Raw genomic sequence first — 21,124 nt, forward strand, 5'->3', positions numbered from 1 at the left:
ATGATGATGCTGTTAATTGTGGTTGTATTTCTTTGTGTTTTCCTGTTAATTATTTCTCATTGGTTTTATGGAACGAGTGTTTTATAAACTCATCAGTCGTGAATGTCTGTGATGTCATGTGGATGGAAATCCTTATATGGTCATCTCTGATCCCAACTAGCTCCCCTTTGAGCTTTGTGTTTACGAGAGGCAGCCAATCAGTGTGAGATATGTAAAGATTGCTTTGCTGTGATTCACGCAGAGCTACTCCGGCAGAGTGAAAGAACAAAACTATGAAGCAGGAAGTCAGTGGCTCGTGTCCTTATGTTGTTTTATAATCTTTTCATGCATACATGTTCATCACAGACCCCACAAACACAGAGTTGTTCTGTTTGAGCCTCTCGGTGTTCAGAGCAGCTGGATTTCGTGCTCAGTGTCTTCAGCTGCAGCTGCTTTACTGTCCAGATTTTGGTTGAATACTTTGATTTCAGAGAGACACTTCAAAATTCAGGAAGAAGGAACGTTTGGTATCAGCTGAGATCAGTTTGTAAGAGAGGAATGAAAGAGGGCAGCAGGAGAGAGACGAGAAGCCAAAGGTGCTCAGTGGGAACTCTGGCCAGAAACCAGCTGTCATTTGGGAAATTCCTCTTTCTGCTGAGCTCCAGCTGGCTGAACGAGACTCAAGTATCAGGTGGCTTGTTGGATCTGTGAAATGAAGCCATTGGCTTCAGCATCACCGTTTAGTTTGGCTGAAATGATCAGGTGGCGCTTGCTTTGGCTCAAATTGGTTCATTTAGTCCAGCTGGATGGGGTGAAAGTTTCCAGTGGATGACGTCGGTGACTTCAGATGGAAGGCTGATTTTTACAGAAAGTTGATTCTAATCATGTGGACGCAGAGTTTTCAGTGGGAGAAACATTTCATCGGTCACTGAGGTGACTGCAGCTGATACTGATGTGTCACATAACAACGACTGAAAACTCAACATCCAGATAAACAAAATCAATTTTCTTTCAGCTCCACGACGTGGCAAAAGTCAGGAGATCATAACGGTCCGACTGGGACTGATAAATCAATAAATGACAAGGTGATAAAAATAACAACAACAACAACACAACACTGACAGCTTTCACAAGCTTGTGGTCCAGCTGTGGGCCCACTGCACCAGCACCCTGTAAATGACCGTAACTCGTGCTCGAGCTTTAGGGAGATCTTTGGTATCACAGTCGCACAAAACATACAGAGTGTACTGCTGTCTGCACACAGACAGGGTCATATTATGTGAACTTTACAATAACATAATTCAAAAACCATTTTGGACATGAGAGAACAAACAAGTTACTCCTGAAAAAATATTTTTTAAGTCCAGACAGCCTGTATGTTATATCGCTATACCTGAGTAAAAACCAGTTAAAAATCATCTCAACTTCATACTAAGAAGTTATGAAGGTGTTCAATAATGTGCGTCCAGGTCAGGTGTGGTAATGTGTTGTGTTCCCAGTACAAAGCTGAGCAGTCAACGCTAACCTTCTTTACAACCGAGAAAAACTCTAAGCTGAGGCCATAAATCTAAACACGCAGAAAAGCACTTGTCACTCCTACTAACTCAGGAAAATGTCATATTTTCTTCTCATTTTTCCTCATCTAGTGATGGATTTTTCTGAACACTCGTATCATTTAAACTAAAGCAGCTCACACAGAAGGCTAAGTTAGCTCCTGCTCAGTTAACAGATGCATGTTTCTGCTAATCAGAGCAAAGTTCCATTGGACAAACCTGGTGTGTTAGTGCCACTAACTATACAGCAGATAACTGCATTACAAAAGCTCCGGAGGGCATCAAGTCAAATGTGGTCCACAGGTCCAGGTCAGGGACTCTAGTACAAGAGTTTAAACAGGTGAGACTATGGGGACTGTGGCCATCAGATGAACTGCAGGTTTTGGTGACAGTGTTGCTGTTCGATATTCAATTCTTTGACTGAGTAAAATTGCAACGTGCATCTTTCACTGTTTTGTACACGTTTGTTTGATCACAATATGAAAATTATTATCAGCTGAATGTGTTTGCTGTGAATGAACACCAAAAGAAACCAGAGGAATGAAGTGTTGGCTGGAAGCAAAAGGAGAGGAGGAGGTTTAAGAGGAGGGACGCTTCAGCAGCGTTCTCCTCCCTTCCTCCTCCAGAAGTGCCCAGTGATGCAGAGCAGCTGTTCGCGAACGCTCTTCGACTGCCGCTCATTAAAAGCCGGACCTGAGAGGAAGGCGTCAAACAACACCTGCTCCTTCCTCCTCCTCTTCATAAACTTTCTCCTTTCTCTCCATCTTCCTTCCTTCCTGTCGTCTGTCAGTGGAGTCATGAATCTGAGGAGAGCCTCTCGCTTTCTTTCCAGCTCCTCCTGATGGCAAAGATGGGCAATTAATTCCTCAAAGAGCAGCTGAGTCTTCCAATTAGCAGCTGTTTGAGAGGACACACACACACATGGCGATGATTGTGATGAATGTGTGATGGGTGCTTTTTATCATCATTAGAAACATCAGGAAAATGTAATTAGCATATCATTTACTGTGCCTCTCGCTCCTGCTCAGATTGCTGCTCAGAAGAGGAACTTGAAGAACTACCACTACATCCTTGCCAATCTGGTGAGTTCAGGCTCAGCTTCCACACACACAGGGCTGAGGTTAAGGACGTATGCAGATGACTTTAACAGTTTGCACAAACTTTCCAGAGACGTGAAAGCGCTCGCTGTTGTCTGCATGTGGAGCTGTTTCCAAATGAACTGCAGCATTTCAGTTCATAAGTTTAAAGAGCTAGAAATTTCCAAGTACATTTGGAAATATGCAGGCTTTCTTTTAACACTTAAAGAAATAAACTAAACTCAAAACACAGAGTAGTGCAAATAACTTCCAGACAATGATGTCATTTTTCATCACCAAAGTGTTCATGTCATTGTTTATTTATAACGAAGACAGGGTTTTATGGGATGCAGTGAAAGTTCAGGTAGTGAAACCTGTTGCTTTCCTTTGTGTGTGTGTGTGTGTGTGTGTGTTAGGGCTTCTTGGACCTGAACGTCACAGAATTTCAGAAGCTCGGACCGAACGTGACCGGCTTCCAACTGGTGAATCGGTCGGATCCAGCTGTGCAGAAGATCAATCAGAACTGGCTGGACTTCGACAACAAAGACCTCAAAGTGGCTCGCAGGAGGCTCAAGGTACACACACACACACACACACACACACACACACACACACACACACACACACACACACACACACACACAGTGTTTTCATATTTTTTCTTTGTGAGGAAATCTGAATTGTATCCTCCCAGTATAAATGATCCTGACATTGTTGTTCTGACGTTTTTTTACAGGTGTGATATAAATGGTCATTTGTTTTTTTGGTTTTTTTTGTGTCCCGTCTGGATCTTTAGCCGTCAGAATTGTTGTCTGAAGGCCAAGAAAGATGCCAAGTGGATTTACTTTACCGATTGGATCATCATGGCCATATTGGTCCATTTATTTTTATTAAATACTTTATTTTAAGTATTTATTTTATTTGATTCTCGGTTGTTACAGACGGGACAGACATGACTGGGGGATAGGACATCGAGAATGAAAGAAAGAGAGGGAGAGAGAGAAAAATAGAGGAGGGGAGAAGAGATGGTGAGAAAGGGGGGAAGAAAAAAAAACAAACAAAACACCTGGATCACCTGTATGGAGAAAAAAAAACAGAAGAGAAAACAAACAAAAAAGAGCAACATAATAAATACAACACCATCACAATAAACTACATGTTATTGTGCAGCACACAAGATCGACAGCGCAAATTGTGCTTTGAGGTAGCAGCCAAGAAAGGTGTCGTTTGTGTCTGTGTACACCTGTTTGCATCAGCACGCTTGTATTCAAAAGGTTTCTCCATGTAACGATCTGCTAGGGAGTGTGGGGAGTCATAGCCCCGTCCCCCAGGGCATGAAGGAGCTATGGAGGAGATCCAGGCCCCAGACATCCAGAGGCCCCAGAATACGAGGAGCCAAGGAGGACCACCAGGGGGGCAACTGTGCCACCCTCCTGGGAAGAGCTGAGGAGAGCCTCAAACAAAAGGTCAACCAGCAGCCACAGAGCAGAGGCCAGAGGGGGTTGCAGTGACGTGCCCACGGGCTCTGCTGGCAGCCAGCAGGCCCAGAGGCCTGAGGGCACCCCACCCCCCGGAAGGGGCCCTGCCGGGCCACAGGCGCCAGGTCCCGCCAATCGGCCAGCAGGAGTGAGTCAGTACATACATGAGCGCCCAGCCCCAGACACCAAGAACCACCAACACACCAACGTCTGAGGGCATCAGCCACTGGCAGGGGGAGTGTGGTGAGGGGAGATAGGCCTCGGAGAGCCTGAGATGTTCCCAGCGAGGTGGAGTCTAAGACCCAAGCTGACATATAGACACAGACAAACAGGTGCACGCAGACATAAACGTGTATTCCCACCCCCATATACACAAACAAATACTTTGCACTCACCCGATGTGGAGACAGACACAAATAGACACTGTACACACATTCACACTCCCCAAACATACTCTAAATCCCAGGTCCGGGTACCCCTGCCCCCAGAGCACCTCCTCCCAGCCCCCCAGCCCCGACGGCTAACAAAACGGGGGTGAGTGAAGACCCCATACCTCTCTCCGCCCGCTCATATGTAGTGTTGCTGCGTGCTGTTCTAAAGTGCATTTAAAACACAGGAGGGCATGGTGCTTCCTGCCAGAGAGCAGCACGGCTCCTCCCAAAAACCCTTAGTGTCTATATGCATTTAAAATTGAGGGTAGGGCACCAGCGCCAAAGGTGGGTTTGAATACACAGACCATCCTCTGGACACTGTATAACGTGCCCACCCTCAAAGCCGTATATGTATGTGTTATGAGAGTGTGAGTAATGTGGATGTCTAGGTTGCAGAATTAAATTGAGGCACAGGCAGCCAGAAGGGGACAGAGGGGGAGTGCCTCCCCTGCACCCTGGTGACACACCTGCACCCCAAGCCCTGCCTGTGTGTGGGTGTGGTGGAGCGGGAAGAGGGAGGCAGCTGAGGATGGGGAGGGAAGAAAAGGAGGGGCAAGCGGCCCCTCCCTGGGGCCAGCTCTCCCACTGACCCCAGTAGGCACCCCCACACTCTGGAACCCACCAGGGCAAGGGGGCCCAGGCCCATCCGGACCGGGGCCCACAGCAGCAGCACCACCCGGCCCCACAGAATCCGGGGCAGCCCACCCGACCCCACCGCAGAGAAAACTGCACCCACCCCATCATCCAATCTTCTCCCAGACTACACAAGACAATAGACACCCAGGTTGAGTCATTCTCCCCCACCTGCAGAGTGAGCTCCTGTAGAGAGGAGACCTCCTGCAAAGATGTAACAGCCTCCCCACCAGTTAGAGAGCCCTCCAGTTGGGCTGATGCACCAGAGGTCCCCCGCACTGGGGCTGAGCCCCCATGCACCCACCCGCCCACCACCCTGGCGACACAACAACCAGGACCCAAGGCCCAGCCAGAGCCCCAGCCCGGGGGCGGAGCACCCCCAAACCCTCAAGCCTCCACGCCCATCCCGGACCCACCCAGGGGCAGCCAGGCTACCAGGCCAGTAACCAACGTCCGCCAGCACAGACCCTCTCCCATCTCCGCTGTACACAGCCACAAGGAAAACACCATCTAAGAGCCACCAGAGCCGCTAACCAGGTCATGGCCACAACCCCCGCGTTAGGCCCTCCTGGGAAAACGTCCCTAGAGAATCCCCAGACGCCCTAAGGCCGTCCCTACCCCCATATCAACCACACTAGAGAAGGCAGGACCAAACTATGACCCCCCCCCCACCCCCACTAGGTGATGAAGCCGATCAAAGGAGCCCAGAGGGATTGATCAAATGTGATGGCAGAGGCTGTCTCAAGACTAATGTGATCTATCAGATGGTTTTTATATTGGCTAGAATTAAGATTATTTTTATTTTTCCAGTTAATGAGGACTGTTTTCTTGGCAATGCATAGGGCCGTAAATTGTTTATTTTTGGCAAGACCATCATTTTTATAGCGGCGACCCTTCCCATGAGTGACATGGGTAGAGATTTCCATCTAGCTAGATCGCCTTCTACTGTCTTTAAAAGTGGGATGTGGTTTAATTTAGTTAATTCTGCAAGCTTAGGAGAGATATTGATACCTAAATATTTAATATTTCCCGATTGCAGTCGGGTAGATGAAGAATTATGGAAGGAGCAAATAATCAGAAGAACTGTAGATTTTGACCAGTTAATTGAGTAATCTGAGACTCTTGAGAAAGAGTTTATCAATGCAGTTACCCCAGAGAGATTGGTTTGTGAGTTTTGGAGAAAAAGTAACACATCATCAGCATAGAGACTGATTTTATGTTCTACATTCTTACATTTTATGCCCGTACTTGTTGTAGCCTTTCTAACTGCTGCTGCTAATGGCTCAATAAAAATTGCAAACAGTGAAGGGGAGAGTGGGCATCCCTGTCTGGTGCCCCTCAGAAGAGAGAAGCTGGAGGATGTTTGGTCATTCGTTCTGACACAAGCTGTTGGGGAGTTATATCATATTTTTAACCAGCTTACGAAAGAGTTTCCAAAACCAAATTTGTGTAAAGTTGCAAATAGAAATTTCCAGTTAACTCTGTCAAATGCTTTTTCTGCATCAAGAGACAATATTATGGTTTCAATGTTTTTACTGTATGAGTAGTCTATTAAATTAAGTAGTCTACGTGTATTTGTTGATGAGTGCCTACCTTTTATGAAACCAGTTTGGTCAGGATGAATTAAGAGGGGGGTTATTTTCTCTAATCTCTTTGAGAGAGCTTTGCAGATTATTTTAAGGTCTACATTTATGAGGGATATTGGATGATAGCTTGAAGGAAATACAGGGTCTTTGCCTGGTTTTACTAAGAGACTAATATTTGCAGAGTTCATATTTGGTGGTAGTCTGCCATTTTCTTTGATTTCCTCCAACATTCTGTGAAAAATAGGTGCCAGAATCGTCCAGAATTCTTTGTAAAATTCTGCAGGAAAGCCATCTGGACTTGGAGCCTTATATTGGGCATACTTATCAGAGCTTCCTGGAGTTCACCTGGCGTCAGTGGCGAATCCAGTGCCGTTGCTTGGGTATCTAATAATTTTGGAAGAGTTATGTTGTCGAGAAATTGATCAATTTTGTTTTTAGATGGGTTTATTTGTGGTGTATTTAAAGTTTCATAGAAATCCCTAAAAATTTTGTTTAATTTTTTAAGGTCATATATTGTATTCCCAGATAAATCTTTAACAGCCCATATAGTTGTTTTTTCTTTTAACTGGTTTTCAACTGGTTAGCTAGAAATTGTCCGGATTTGTTACCGTGTTCATAATTTTGGAACCGAAGTCTTTGTACTAACAATTGATTCTTTTTATTAATAATTTCATTTCATTCTGGTTTTGTTTTGCGTATTTTGTTCAATATTTCTTGATCTTGGTGGGACACATAGGCTTTTTCTAAGGATTTGATGTTTTTTTCTAATTCCTGAACATTTTTGTTTTCTTCTTTCTTCTTAAGTGATGAGAAAGAAATTATTTTAGCTCTCATCACAGCTTTTCCTGCTTCCCAGAGGACAGATAAATGGTCATTTGTAGCTGCACTTCAATATCGTCACTCTGCTGAAGCAAAAGGAATTAACAGGCGTTGTTCAGGCTAAAGCAGCAGTGACACAAACACAAACTATCATTCACAGATACTTTTCCATCTGCCTCATTGCTTTTATTCCCACTTGTTTCTTCTATTCTACTTCTATTTTGAATCTATTTAAGGAAAGTACAAAAAAAAAAAAAAAAAAACACATTTCTGTGTATGTAAAGCAAAATCTTGTCTCATTGTGTCACCAATAAAACTGTGAACAGGATCAGGATTTTAACCACTTTCCTCCTGCCTGGCCACTCAGTACACAGGAGCTCTGACCTATGATGGTGTCAGCGTCATGGCAACGGCATTCCAGAATCTGCGGAGGCAACGGATCGACATCTCTCGCCGGGGCAACGCAGGGGAGTGCCTGGCCAACCCGCCCGCTCCGTGGGGACAGGGCATCGATATCCAGAGAGCCCTGCAGCAGGTATGCATAAACAGCACACAGGCAGAACTGAGAGTGGGTCCAGAGGAAGCAGCTGCCACAGAAGCCCCACCCACCTGCTGTTCAAAGCTTGTGTTTGTGAAAAACAGCCAATCAGAAAAGTTAGTTTAAAGGGAGATAAATAAGGATTATTTTGAACTGTAAATCACGTATAGAAATATGGAGGTTGGAATGAGGAGAATACTCCCTCTTTAAAAACACCAATATTTTTAGGTCCTCTGAGAAAGTAAATATTAACTCCGAGCTGTTCTCAGATCCTCAGGCTGCTCCAGCAGCTCAGAGGAAATGAAAAATGAAAGTTTTGTCCTGAAATGTCCCAGAAATGTCCTAGTCTGTAGATCGAAAAACATGTCAGACAAACGGAGCGTGAAGCACTTTAAACACAGAGGAATTTAAAATCAATGTAAGTGTTAAAAGCAGAAATAACGGGCTCTCGCCATCAGTGCTGCCGAGCTCTTCTGGTTATGAAATCCTGCAGTTTTTCATTTTTGCTTTTCTTTTCTTTGTGTTGACAGGTTCGTCTGGAGGGGCTGACGGGTCACGTCCAGTTCGATGAGCGCGGACATCGAACCAACTACACTCTGACTGTGATGGAGCTCAGCCACATTGGACCCAGGAAGGTGCTGCTCCCGCCGCTTGTTGTTTTGTTCAGTTCAGGCGGGTTTTGTGTGGAATTGCACTCAGCAGGTTTTCACTGCATCAGCTCCTTCCAGTAATTAGCTCCCTCTCCTCAGATTAAAGCTGCGATAATCAGTGAAATCAGCCTCTGCTGCGTTTGTTTGCTGCGGAAATCTGCCGACTCTCAGTTTTCTATTAAATTCCGTCAAACAGTGCATCACACAACGGCTTATCATTGTGATGAGCTGCTTAGTTCTGCTTACTTTGTAGTTTACAAGACATCAGAGTGGGATATTTTAAGTTTGATGGGCGCTATGGCAGAAACTAATACATAAATGTTTCCAATAATTGCCGGAGGCTCCTGGAACTTTATAGTGTACAACACCCAAAAGACACCAAATTGCACAAAACAACAGCAAATGGATGCAAAATTACAAAAAAATAGTACCCAAAACTGATACAAACCAACACAAGCGATGCAAAAAAATAAATATTGTCATAATATAACAAAATTATATTAAACAAAATGACTCAAAAGGCCCGTAAAACTTGAGCGAAATGCAGACATGAAATGTAAAAGTGAGTTTAGAGATGTGACTCATATTTGATTTCAAACTATAATGAGATATTTAGAATCCCCATATGCCTTTATGTTATCAATACAAACGATGGAAGTAGGGAGCAGTTTTAAATAGCTCTATAGCATTATTATCACTTTCACTTTGAAGGAGAGGTCAGAGGTCAAATATGATTTTCATGTGGCACTTTCTATAAGTTGACAAAACACATTACACTAAAGAATCATAGTTTCTAAGTTATGAACTATCTCTCAGTTTTCCATCAATAAATGATTAAGTTTGAGCTTGAAGACCTCCAAAGGTTAATGGATTGTAGACATGAGCTGGCTCTACACCTTCAGAATTCATTCAAAACCTTTCGAGCAAACACTACCAAAAACATGACGATGTATGTGGTGTTAGTTAAACCTGAAAAGAGCAAAACCAGGCAAGAACAGACAGAACTGAGGCAAAATGACAGCATGACCTCTGTGAGATGTAAAAGGGCCAGAAAGAGATGATAAAAGAGGACAACACAACTAAATGTAAATGGACAGTGAGCAGAAGGAGAAGGAAGAAATGAGAGCTGGATTCAGAACAAGCAACAAAGATGCAAACCAGACAGAAAGTGAACCGATGCAAGATGACAGAAAAAAGAGACAAAAAGAATGATAAAATAATCAGTAAATGCACTGCATCTATCGGGGGTACCTCAAGGTTCAGAATCTTCCTCAAAGAGACTTCGGCATGCGGTTTGATCCAGTGACCTTCCAACTGGTAGATGACCTGTTTGACTCCCTTTGACCCTGTTTGAAACAAAATGTCTGGAAAAGAAACACCATAAAAAACTATAATCAACTAAAAGTGGTAAAAAAAATCTTCTTCATCTAAGTAGATGAAAAATCCATCCATCCATTTTTTTTACCTTATCTGGGGCCGGGTTGCGGGAGCAGCAGCCCAAGCAGAAAAGCCCAGACCTCCCTCTCCCCAGCCACCTCTTCCAGCTTATCCGGGGGAACAGCAAGGCGTTCCCAGGCCAGCCGAGAGATATAATCTCTCCAGCGTATCCTGGGTCTGCCCCGGGGCCTCCTCCCGGTGGGACATACCCAGAAAACCTCACCCAGGAGGCGCCCAGGAGGTATCCTTGTTAGATGCCCAAACCACCTCAACTGGCTCCTTTCGATGTGGAGAAGCAGCGGCTCTACTCTGAGCCCCTCCCGGATGGCTGAACTTCTCACCCTTTCTCTAAGGGAGAGGCCGGCCACCCTTCAGAGCAAGCCCATTTCCGCCGCTTGTATTCGCGATCTCGTTTTTTCGGTCACTACCAACAGCTCGTGACCATAGGTGAGGGTAGGGACGTAGGTAAATTGAGAGCTTCGCTTTTACACTCAGCTCTCTATTCACCAAAACAGACCGGTACAGGGTCCGCATCGCTGCAGCCGCTACACCAATCTGTCTACCACCCGCAGGAGGCACCATAGGGGTCGGGTGCAATGTGAGCCAGGAGCGGAGGTCCTGGCGGACCAATCCCCGGCTACCAAGACTAGATGAAAAATGCAAAGCAGAAATAAAGAGAGAGACCCGATGAGATCAACAGATTAACAAAAAACAGACAAAGAAAAAGCAGAACGAGATGTGAAATTAACAAAAGAAGCGGTAATCAACTAAAAAGAGATATCAAATTCATGTAAGATTCACAGTGGCATGCAAAGAGACCTGAACAGATGCAAGAAGGGATATAAAGACTAAAGGCCACACAAATCTCAATGTACACCCAATGACATTCTTTAAAGTTTTGCTGCCATTCACGGTCATACATTTGTGGGATATTTTCAACACATCTGATTGAGGACAAACGGGGACATCAGAGTTTCTGATGGAAAACACTTCAAACAAAGAAAACTTAAAGAATCAAAGCTGGTCAGGTCTGAAAGTTTAGACTGTTCAGACAGAAAGTGTGACTGAGGTAAAAGGGAGGACCAGTACTGCAATATGTCAATGGGGACATTTCCTTTACATATGCAGTTTGTTAAAGAGATTTGTTTGAGTACCAGTTCTTTTGCACGCTTGACTGGTTTTAATTTAAGATTGCTTTGTGCCAATCAAAGTCAGTCTGACAAAGTCCAGTGAACTCGTTAAAGGACAAAACTGTAAAAAAGACTAAACATAATCACTGCATGATGCAAAATGCAGTGATTGCAAAAGGTGATTAGGGAGCACGGCGGGTTTACCACACAGTCTGTTCATGGGAAAAGGACCTTGGTGAATTTGAGGTTCTGAACATGCAATGACCTTTGTTAGCCGTGTTTAGCCCAAATCATTTTCAGGAACTTTGAAAATGCAGGAGAAAAAAAATTCCACTGCAGTAAAGTTCAATACATTTAACGTGTTACAAAGCTGCAGTGAAGGTTCTGCTGATCTTTGTGCTCTGGTCTTTCAGCATTACCAAACATTAACGGCCAGATTTGCTACTTACATGAAAAATAGCATGTGATGTGGTTAGTTTCAAAGGTGATTTAAAAAGCGCTATTTTTTAAACACAGGAGCAGTCAGTTCATTTCAACACGGCATGCCCAATCTGCTAAGAGATCCACTTTAGTGCAAGGTCACAAACTGAGAAATGATAATCAGCTGTGGGTAGTTTACAAGCAGGAGAGGCACAGCTTTGTTAAATGTAACCAGAAAAGCATAAATAAAGGTCACACAATGCGTATGTTAAATCTAAGTGTACAGTGTCAGTCTGCCAGACACAGTCACTAGAATGAAATCAGCTTTCAGTAATCGACAGTAAACAGTGCAACAGTATTTTGACATCACGCTGTTATGTACTGACAACTTTAAGGGATAAATTGAACTGGAAATGCCGCCTGATAAAAAATTACTTCTATTCTCTGCAACTGGTGTTGTTAATGTTATGACCACAATTTTCTACATTGGTTTCATTCAGTAACAAAAAACAAAAATGAAGGATTTTCAGATTTCATGAGGAAGTCGTGTGTGTGTGTGTCAGAGCCACGTGTTAGAGCACAAGGCACAAAATCATTGTGAAAACTGTGCGCTCGCTGTCCATGGTCCTGAAAGTATAACTCTTTCATTCATATAATAGTTCTGTGTTTCTTTGACTTCCATAGACAGGCTTTTTGTTGAGGAAGGAAACGCAAAAGTGCAAATGTCTGTCTTCCCAACTCATACACACAAATTCTCCCTGGGATCTCTTTGTACATTTCTTTTAGATTTCAACCCTCTGTTCTTTTAGCTGATGTTTCATATTTATCGTGACTGCTGCAAAGTACAGTTAACACAGCAGTGACAATGAAAGAGATTTTTTATTTAAATTCATTAAAAGCTTGTTATTTAATTAAATTAAATAAATAAATAGCATTCATAATTAATTAAAAGAATGTTATTTAATAAAGAAGAAACGATCCGTGCTGCTGTTTTACACATGAAGGTGATATCCCACTTATGCTACCATCTGCTGTCCCACTTTACTAAACTTTCTCAGGTGAAGTGGGCCACAGTGTATTGAAGTGTTATAATAAACATGTAAATGAAAAACATTTTACAAAATCAGCATAGCAAATACGTTAAATAAGCAGGAAGGTAAGCAGGAGGCTCAGTAATGATGACATAAGTACAGAGTTGTGGTCCAACAGTGCTGTTTTGTGTCCAGATCGGCTTCTGGAATGAGAAGAGAGGCTATGTGAACACTGCCATCTACAGGCCGATGCAGGAGGAGTTTTACAATGTGCAGAACAAAACCTACATCGTCACTACCATCCTGGTAAGTTTAGGAAGGCAAGATGATTAGTTCAAATATTTCACACAGTGCAGTAATATATTACTTGTTATGTTTGGAAAAAGTAAAGTATTTTGTGCAAATTAGGCAACGTTCTCACACATAGTCACAAATCTCTGACTGCTCCTGTTACCTGTTGAACTTCAGGCTCTGGCTGCTCGACTGCAGTCAGCATACACTCAACTTTAACATCACTCCGTAAAGATGTTTGCACAGACTTTATATCATCTTATCAGCTGTGGGTTTTTTCTTTGGCCACAACATTCATGTCCTTCCTATAAAATTTAAAACAATATTTATTATCTCCACTCCTCAAAAACGATATATTTTTTTGTTTTTCATCATGTTTTTCCTCACTTACCCATCTGTCTCTGCCAGCATAGCATTTTTTACCAGGAAGGATTAAATGTGTGAAAAGGTATATTTTAACTCAAGATTAAACCAGAACAGAAGCAAAACATAAAGCTCTCAAAGGGACACAAACCACGGCCTCCAAGCTGTGACTGCGCCCTTTATCTCTCTATAGCTAGCATTCATAATGTCGCAGCAGCATCTGCGGGTTGGTCTGGATATGCTAGAATACTGAGGTACGACTGCACTACTACTGCAAAATAAACAGTAAACACATAAACGAGGAAGTCTGATTAGGAAGTTTTCTCACATTTTCCTCAGAAAAAAAGAGGCACTTTTTACTAGAGAAGCACAATGTAAAATAATCTAAGTTAAACATACTCGAGTAGAGCGGCAGTGACATTCACACTTCTGCCTCCTCACAGGAAGCTCCCTACATGATGCTAAAGAAGAACCACGAGCAGTTTTGGGGAAACGATAAATATGAAGGTTACTGTGCCGAGCTCGCCGCGGAGATCGCCAAACACGTCGGGTTCACGTACCGCCTCGAGCTAGTAGGTGACGGCAAGTACGGTGCCAGAGACGCTGAAACAAAGATGTGGAATGGCATGGTGGGAGAGCTGGTGTATGGGGTGAGTGTGAGCAGTGCTCGTTTCCACAGTTAAAATGTTTCTTTTCCTTATTTTTATCTTATTTTTAACAAACCAACAGCACATTTTTGAATATCGTAACAGTTTCTGTATTTGGCTTGAAACTCTCAGCTTTTATTACATCATCATGTTGAGCATATGTTGCTCTATACCTTTCAGCACTGATGGTGCCTTTCCAAATGGGCAAGCTGCCAATGCCATAAGCCCAGATGCCCCCCAGTACTATGCAGCTTCAGACAGTGTCTTTTGCTGGTTATTGGTGGAGACGCAGCACACTGAAAAAAATATGTTGTCGGATTAACTTGATTCAGTAGTGGACATTTGTTGCACACAGATGTTTTGCTTTGGCAGCAACTTAAACAACTGAGTTAAATTAACACACTTTATTCATGTTCAATAAACCTGTGCAATTTGTGTTGATAAAATGTGACTTAAACATGTTTTGATGAAGTAATTTGAGCTCTTAGAATATTTTAATCCTGCACAATTTTCTCACTTTATCCCAACACCATTCAATAACTTTTACCCCAATATTACTTGGTCAATTAAATACATCATGTTATCTTCAAATTACATGTTACTATTATATTCTAGTATCAAATCCACTATTTTCAAATGGAGGCCTTATAACAGATTGTATTGTTCTCTTCCAAGATGGTTGCTGTTTCAAAACAAAATGTCTAATTTCACTGCATTGACAGTAGGTAAAGATTACTCCTCTACTGAAATATAAATTAACACTTAAGTAATATCAGTTTTTCGGTGTTTTCTGGAATCAATCACAGCAAAGAAATTAGACTTTTTCTATTGAAAAATGTTACAGGGAACCATCTTGGGAAAGAACAATGCAAAACATTCTGCTTAAGGCCTCTGACGTCAAGATTCAGTTAAACAACAATTATAACTAAACCAATTGACGTAATGTTAGTTTGCATTAACATTAAAATAAGTTACTGGATTGGCAAACACCTTCCTATTAACATTACCCATTTTACCCCAATTACTAAAAAATAAATTAGCACTTGCAGGTCAAAACTTTTATTCAAGAGACGCAGAAATAACATTGATACAGTGACTGTCAAAAATCACAGCACTGATCATACTGTGACATCTTGGTTCAAAACAGCACACTTAGAAATATTCAACGTTCTTTACTTCAACTGAATAAAACTGAAAATGCTGTTTCACACGACCCAGATGGGATATTTAGACTATACATCTGTTCACTCTACATCTCTTGTTCCTGGAATTGAGCTTCCAAAATGCAGCAGAGCAAGTGTGAGATTTAAATGTCCTCTCACCTGGAGCTGATCACCTCACATGCATAAGAACAGTGAGCTTTCTTTGCAGGAGCAGTCTTGTCTTAGTTGTGAGCTTTTCTTGAGAGTTGAGTCACATCCAACTCCATTACCACCCTTTGAATCACCTCAAAAGTGTAGCAGAGTTGTGATGGGTAACTCGTGTTGAAGGAATAAAAAGGTCCAAACAGCATGGCTACTGCAAGGGTCACGTTATCCCGATCTTGAAGAACTACTATACCCTCGATGATGATGATGCCAACATCAGAAAAGTCATTGCCTGGTGCATCTCTGGAGACATAGATGCCCCACTGTGGTTTTCTAAATCAGTGCAGTGGCCTCAGTCATGTCCTGGTTAAAGACAAAACATTTCTTTAAGATTCCTTTTTAAACTCATCTCTTTTTAATCTACCAGTTCTAATGTTAGAGTAATTCAAACCCATGCAAGCAACATAGTAAATAGCTATGGCCAAAGAGTGGCCTGCCATGCTGCCATTCATGGTCTAAGAGAGTTTCTAAGAGAGAAAAAAAATTTTTTCAAATGCTTTACATTAGTTTTTGTTAGAAAGACACCGGCCCATCAGAAATCCAGGTTATGTCACTCAGAAGATGTTAGAATTTAGACTTTCAGCCCCACAATTTAGATAGCTGTTGGTCAGTTGGTCATTTTTTTTTTTTCAAACAAAAGCTAATGTAAATATTGGTGGGATTTTCCTTCGTTCACTAGAATGACAAATTTGACGTTTTTTCACACTGATGTGACCCCTAATACAGGGTTGGGGGTGGGGCCTCAAGGGCCGGCGGCTGAGTTCACTACCAGGCCTCTGGTGAACTTCAAGACATGTTGAGGGGGTAATTTAGCCATTTAAATCAGCTGTGTTGGATGAAGGACACATCTAAAACGTGCAGGACACCGGCCTGGAGTTCCCACCCCTGCCCTAATATAAGAGAAACAATATGGTTTTCACTTTGTGGCAGAGGCATCAAAATGGATGGTTTTACCACTTTCATAATAGGGGGTTATGGAGAAAAACTGAAGTGTTTGGACCCCCTGTGTGACAAATCTAACCTTGTGTTTTAATCTCAGTACTGGAATCACTTTGCCAAATTATTAAAGAGGACTACAGGGCCTAACCAAAGCAATATTAAAAGTTCCTGTTTGACATGAACTTTATGGATATATAGTTTCCAGATCATATATATATATATATATATATATATATATATATATATATATATATATATATATATATATATATATATATATATATATATATATATATATATATATATAAGATCAATTTCTCACAGTAGGCCATAAATGCATGATGAAAATTATGGCATCCTTTCAGTGGAATCTGTACTTACAGGTAATAGTTGACTGTTTTAATGGATGCAGCATAAAAATCTTTTACTGACCTAATGCAATACATATACACTTTGTAGTTAAAGAATTTTGAAGTTCTTACTGTCATCATGGCAGCTACATCCTTTAGCTTTGTGCCCTGCTCCCCCGATCACTTTGCAAACACTCTCAGCAGACTTTCAGAGAGAAACTCAAGCAGAAACCTTGACTATAAAGGCATGGCTGGGATGGACTTGAATGCTGCATTTTATCTGAAATCACATAAAATTATTTTAAAATAACAGCAGGCACTGTTCATGGTTAATCAGTAATGTTTTGTTAAATAAAACCTGTGTTTCCAGATCTTATGGGATTAAAAAGATCCTAAGATGTTTGTTTTGAATTTGCAACCCCACAACACACAGGTTACAACCTCATTTTTCTTCAAGTGTGCATTAATGTGAGTCCAGTAATCACCTTTCTGACAATATATACAGGTATAAGTTAAACCTATGGCACATTCTGGATTTCACAGTTGTATTAATAAGGTGGCCTGTGTGAGTATGCATGCACCTAATAATTACAAAAAGTCTATTATAATTATGTTACAGAAACCTTAAGCGAAAATAGAATATACTTTCTCACCATAACACCTTGAACCCACAATCCACAATTGGCAAATTAATTCACACAGAAAACCAAATTATGTCATGAGCGCCTCGGAGTTAAGTTTAATGTGACATTGTGGCTCTTGCGCCAAAAACCATAATGTCACATTAATCATTATGGTTTTTGGTTTTAAGTGTAGAGCTTCATTTTGACCTGAAAATACGTTTGGGAAATTGGGTGAGACGTTATGGATTTGTGTTTACTGTTTTGGGAATACGAGGCATAGTTTCAAGAAATGTGTTTAAGCAATCGAGAAAAACTGCAAATTTGGATATGTGTTGTGGACATATGATAATGTGCTTCCATACATACAGATGCTTTTCTTTTAGCAAAGGGTTTTGTGTCTCTCCTCCTGCAGAAGGCGGACATGGCAGTGGCCCCGCTGACCATCACTCTGGTGCGAGAGCAGGTGATCGACTTCACAAAACCCTTCATGTCTCTGGGAATCTCCATCATGATCAAGAAACCTACCAAGTCCAAACCGGGCGTCTTCTCTTTCCTCGACCCGCTGGCCTACGAGATCTGGATGTGCATCGTCTTTGCCTACATCGGGGTCAGCGTGGTGCTCTTCCTGGTGAGACTGGGCAGACTGGATAAAGACAGCTTTCTTTTAACTAATGTTAGCTAACATGATACTTTGTGAAAGACGGATGGATGGGTGGACGGAGCTGGTGCAAGCCTAGTCAGTGACATTAAAATTCTTTTTGATTGCTTCACATACTGTAGAAATGACTCCAAAGGCTGTTAGGACTAGAAGAGTAAGTGACATCTAATTCTTTAAGTTTACTGTTAAACTGAGGATCCTTGTTTTTTGGGTTTTTTTTTTTAAATCTTAAACAGGTGAGTCGGTTCAGTCCTTACGAATGGAACGGTGAGGAGTCTGATGATGAAGATGAAACTGCTCCCTCTTCTTCTCGAAGAGCTCAGGCCTCTTCATCCGCAGAACATACCCACTCTCCAGGTATCTCAGCATATATGTCATATTTTTTTACGTTTATTCTTGTATCAACAGAAACCGAACGTTCATCTTTTATATTTTTGATTGTTTCCTCTGTTAGGGTTCTCCCAGGCTCAGGGGCAGAACCAGCAGAAGGAAAAGGAGACCCCAGAATACACCAATGACTTTGGCATCTTTAATTCTCTGTGGTTCTCACTCGGAGCGTTTATGCAGCAGGGCTGTGACATCTCTCCCAGGTAATTACTTATTTTCGTCATGTTATTCTCGACTTCTAGCTCCTTACATTCTTGTGAAATATTGGGGTTTTGCCATTTTGTGATGCAATGATGCAATTTTATTGTAAGCCAAAATGTTTGAAACGCTTCCTGTAATTCATTTTTCTTAACTTCTGTATTACACATTTATTTTATTTTTGTTTTACTTTATTTTATGATCAGCCAAAAGGTCTCAATGATCACTGTAATTTTAATTTCACTTATTAATTAGGTATCCCACACGGGAGCAGTTTGTGTCTGTTTTACTGGAGCAACTTTACTATTTTTCTGGTGTCAGTGGAGAGTGCAACGTTTTTTAGAATTAAAAACTGAAACGAACCAAACAAAGACGTTCTGTGAAATCTGTATGAGTGCTGTTACAGAGGACCTCGCAAACACGAGAACACACACGCAGCTTTATGATACACTCTCAGCTGCATTATTGATGCACACATGTATCATGAAATGCGGCCGATTCTGTGTGACATGCTGCCGGGTTTGTTGTATGTTACCGCTGCATTAAGGCCTGAGGCTCTTTCTGTTTTGGATCTGCTACAGTCTGTGCGCTTGTGCGTGTCCTCATATGTATGTAAGTGTGTCACTGTGTGTGTATTTTGGACCATTACAGTGATTGTCTTCCTCATGATCCCCATAGCGTGTGACGATTCTTCTTGGCATTACCTTTAGCATGTCTTGCTGTGTACATGGACCTATGAGAGGGCTGGACCTTTCTCACTGGATGTCCGTTAATAATACCATAATACCAGTATATGTGTGGGTAATTGTGCTGTTCTAGGACCAGTTCTGTTCTGGATCCAGGCTGCCAATGAAATCCTGTTGTTCAATCATCTTAACAGCGCCACTAATGAGTTATTTTGCCTTACTTAATTCAAGCCTCTGTCTAAATGAACGGTGAGAGAGTCATAACATTCATTTTAGTGGTCAGGGGAATCTTACCTGATGCTTTAAAATAGTTGCTGACATTTCTCAAAATAAATTTTAGAAATAGCTTTCTCCTTCTGTTGTTCACATTACATTTGCTCATGTTTCATCCACCCATCTTTTGCTTCTTGGGTTGGATTCTATGGATTGTGGAGGCAGCAGTCTAAGCAAACATGCCAAGACCTTGAATTCCCTAACAAGTTGAGAGATATAATTTGCACAGGGGCCTCTTCCCAGTGGAGATTTCCAAGCAGATGCTCAAACCACTTGAACTGACTCCTGTTGATGTAGAGGACTGGTGGCCCTTCTCTAACGACTTCCCAAATAGCCAAGCTCCTCACCTCCATGGGAGAGAAAGCTAACTTCTGCTTGTATATGCAGTATTATTTTGCATATTAAGTCTCAGTCTGTGACTATTGGTGAGGGTGGGAATGTAGACTGACCGGTAAATCAACAACTTTGCTTTTACAATCAGCTTGCTCTTTACCACAACAGAACGGCATCTCTCAGTCTCCCGTTCCTCTCTCCCCTCATTCATGAACAATTTTCTGAGGTGCTTAAACTGATTTGTTCTGAAACTGATCCTTGATCTCGAGTAGACACTGGAGAAGCTAATTCTCATTCCTGCTGCTCTACACTCTGCTCACCTGTGCCAGTGTGAGCTGCAGATCACCACCAGATGACACCAACAGAACCACATCATCTGCAAAAAATAGATAGGTGACTCTAAGGACCCGTCCTCCTGGCTATGACTGGCCCAAAAAATAATGGACAGAATTAATATCAAAGGAAAACCCTGGCACAAACCTAATGATGATGTAGCTCTTAGTACGGTTGCAACAATGGGCCAGGTACCGCTTACTTCTCAAGGAGTAAGCAGGCCTGCGGTCCTGGTCCACATGCCTTTGAACCTTCTGCTTGTGTTGTCAGCATGAGTTAGTTTTTGTCATCTGACCCATGCAAATATCTCCACGTCTCAGATTGCCACTGATTCACCATTGTTGACTCAGCTTATGAAGTGAAATGTGTGAACCTCTTCCCTCCTCTTTTTCATGTCTGTTTCATTAAGGTGATGCATGCCAGAGTTACACAGAGAGAGAAAACATCTGACCTGCATTTTTATGCCAGACTGTCATCTGTGATGCAAATGTTGAAGCTAGAGTATTTGTTTGCATGTCAGCATCTGTTTAACTCTGACAGTCAAGTTATGTTTTACACACAGCTCTTAAATGCCGACTTTTGATCCCAGCTATGAGTCATGAATATGCAGAGACAGATACTATTTGAAAGAAGCTTTATAAATATAAAACACATGGACAGATAAATTAGAACAGGCATTCCATCTGGTGGCACTTATGCTCCAGGGGTTTGTTTCCAATTTTCTAGAGGTACATACTATTGATTAAAGAAGAAAAAGTTTGTGCAGAGACCGTTTTAACTGTCGTGATTGAGAATGCATAAACATGCATAAACACACTCACCAGCTCGTTAACACAAATGTCTAATCAGCCAGTCACATGAGAGCAACTCAGTGCATTTAGATATGTAGACATGGTCAAAACAACCTGCTGAAGT

At 42.0% G+C, this 21,124-nt stretch overlaps 1 protein-coding gene across 5 annotated transcripts in view; it reads left to right on the top strand.

Moving 5' to 3' along the window:
• LOC146379685 (glutamate receptor 1-like) overlaps positions 1-21,124 on the top strand; it is a 110,482-nt gene that overhangs the window by 64,364 nt on the left and 24,994 nt on the right. For all 5 annotated transcript variants that reach the window (XM_084941017.1, XM_084941016.1, XM_084941014.1 and 2 more), the window contains exons 5-13: positions 2,561-2,614; positions 3,025-3,183; positions 7,923-8,090; positions 8,624-8,728; positions 12,957-13,067; positions 13,859-14,065; positions 17,754-17,969; positions 18,236-18,356; positions 18,454-18,589. In XM_084941017.1, coding sequence (XP_084797143.1) covers positions 2,561-2,614; positions 3,025-3,183; positions 7,923-8,090; positions 8,624-8,728; positions 12,957-13,067; positions 13,859-14,065; positions 17,754-17,969; positions 18,236-18,356; positions 18,454-18,589 — 1,277 coding nt within the window. The remainder of the gene's footprint in view (positions 1-2,560; positions 2,615-3,024; positions 3,184-7,922; positions 8,091-8,623; positions 8,729-12,956; positions 13,068-13,858; positions 14,066-17,753; positions 17,970-18,235; positions 18,357-18,453; positions 18,590-21,124) is intronic.

This window comes from Perissodus microlepis, chromosome 10 (genome assembly GCF_051167445.1).
Source record: "Perissodus microlepis isolate ML-2025 ecotype Zambia chromosome 10, ASM5116744v1, whole genome shotgun sequence".
NCBI classification, from domain to species: domain Eukaryota; kingdom Metazoa; phylum Chordata; class Actinopteri; order Cichliformes; family Cichlidae; genus Perissodus; species Perissodus microlepis.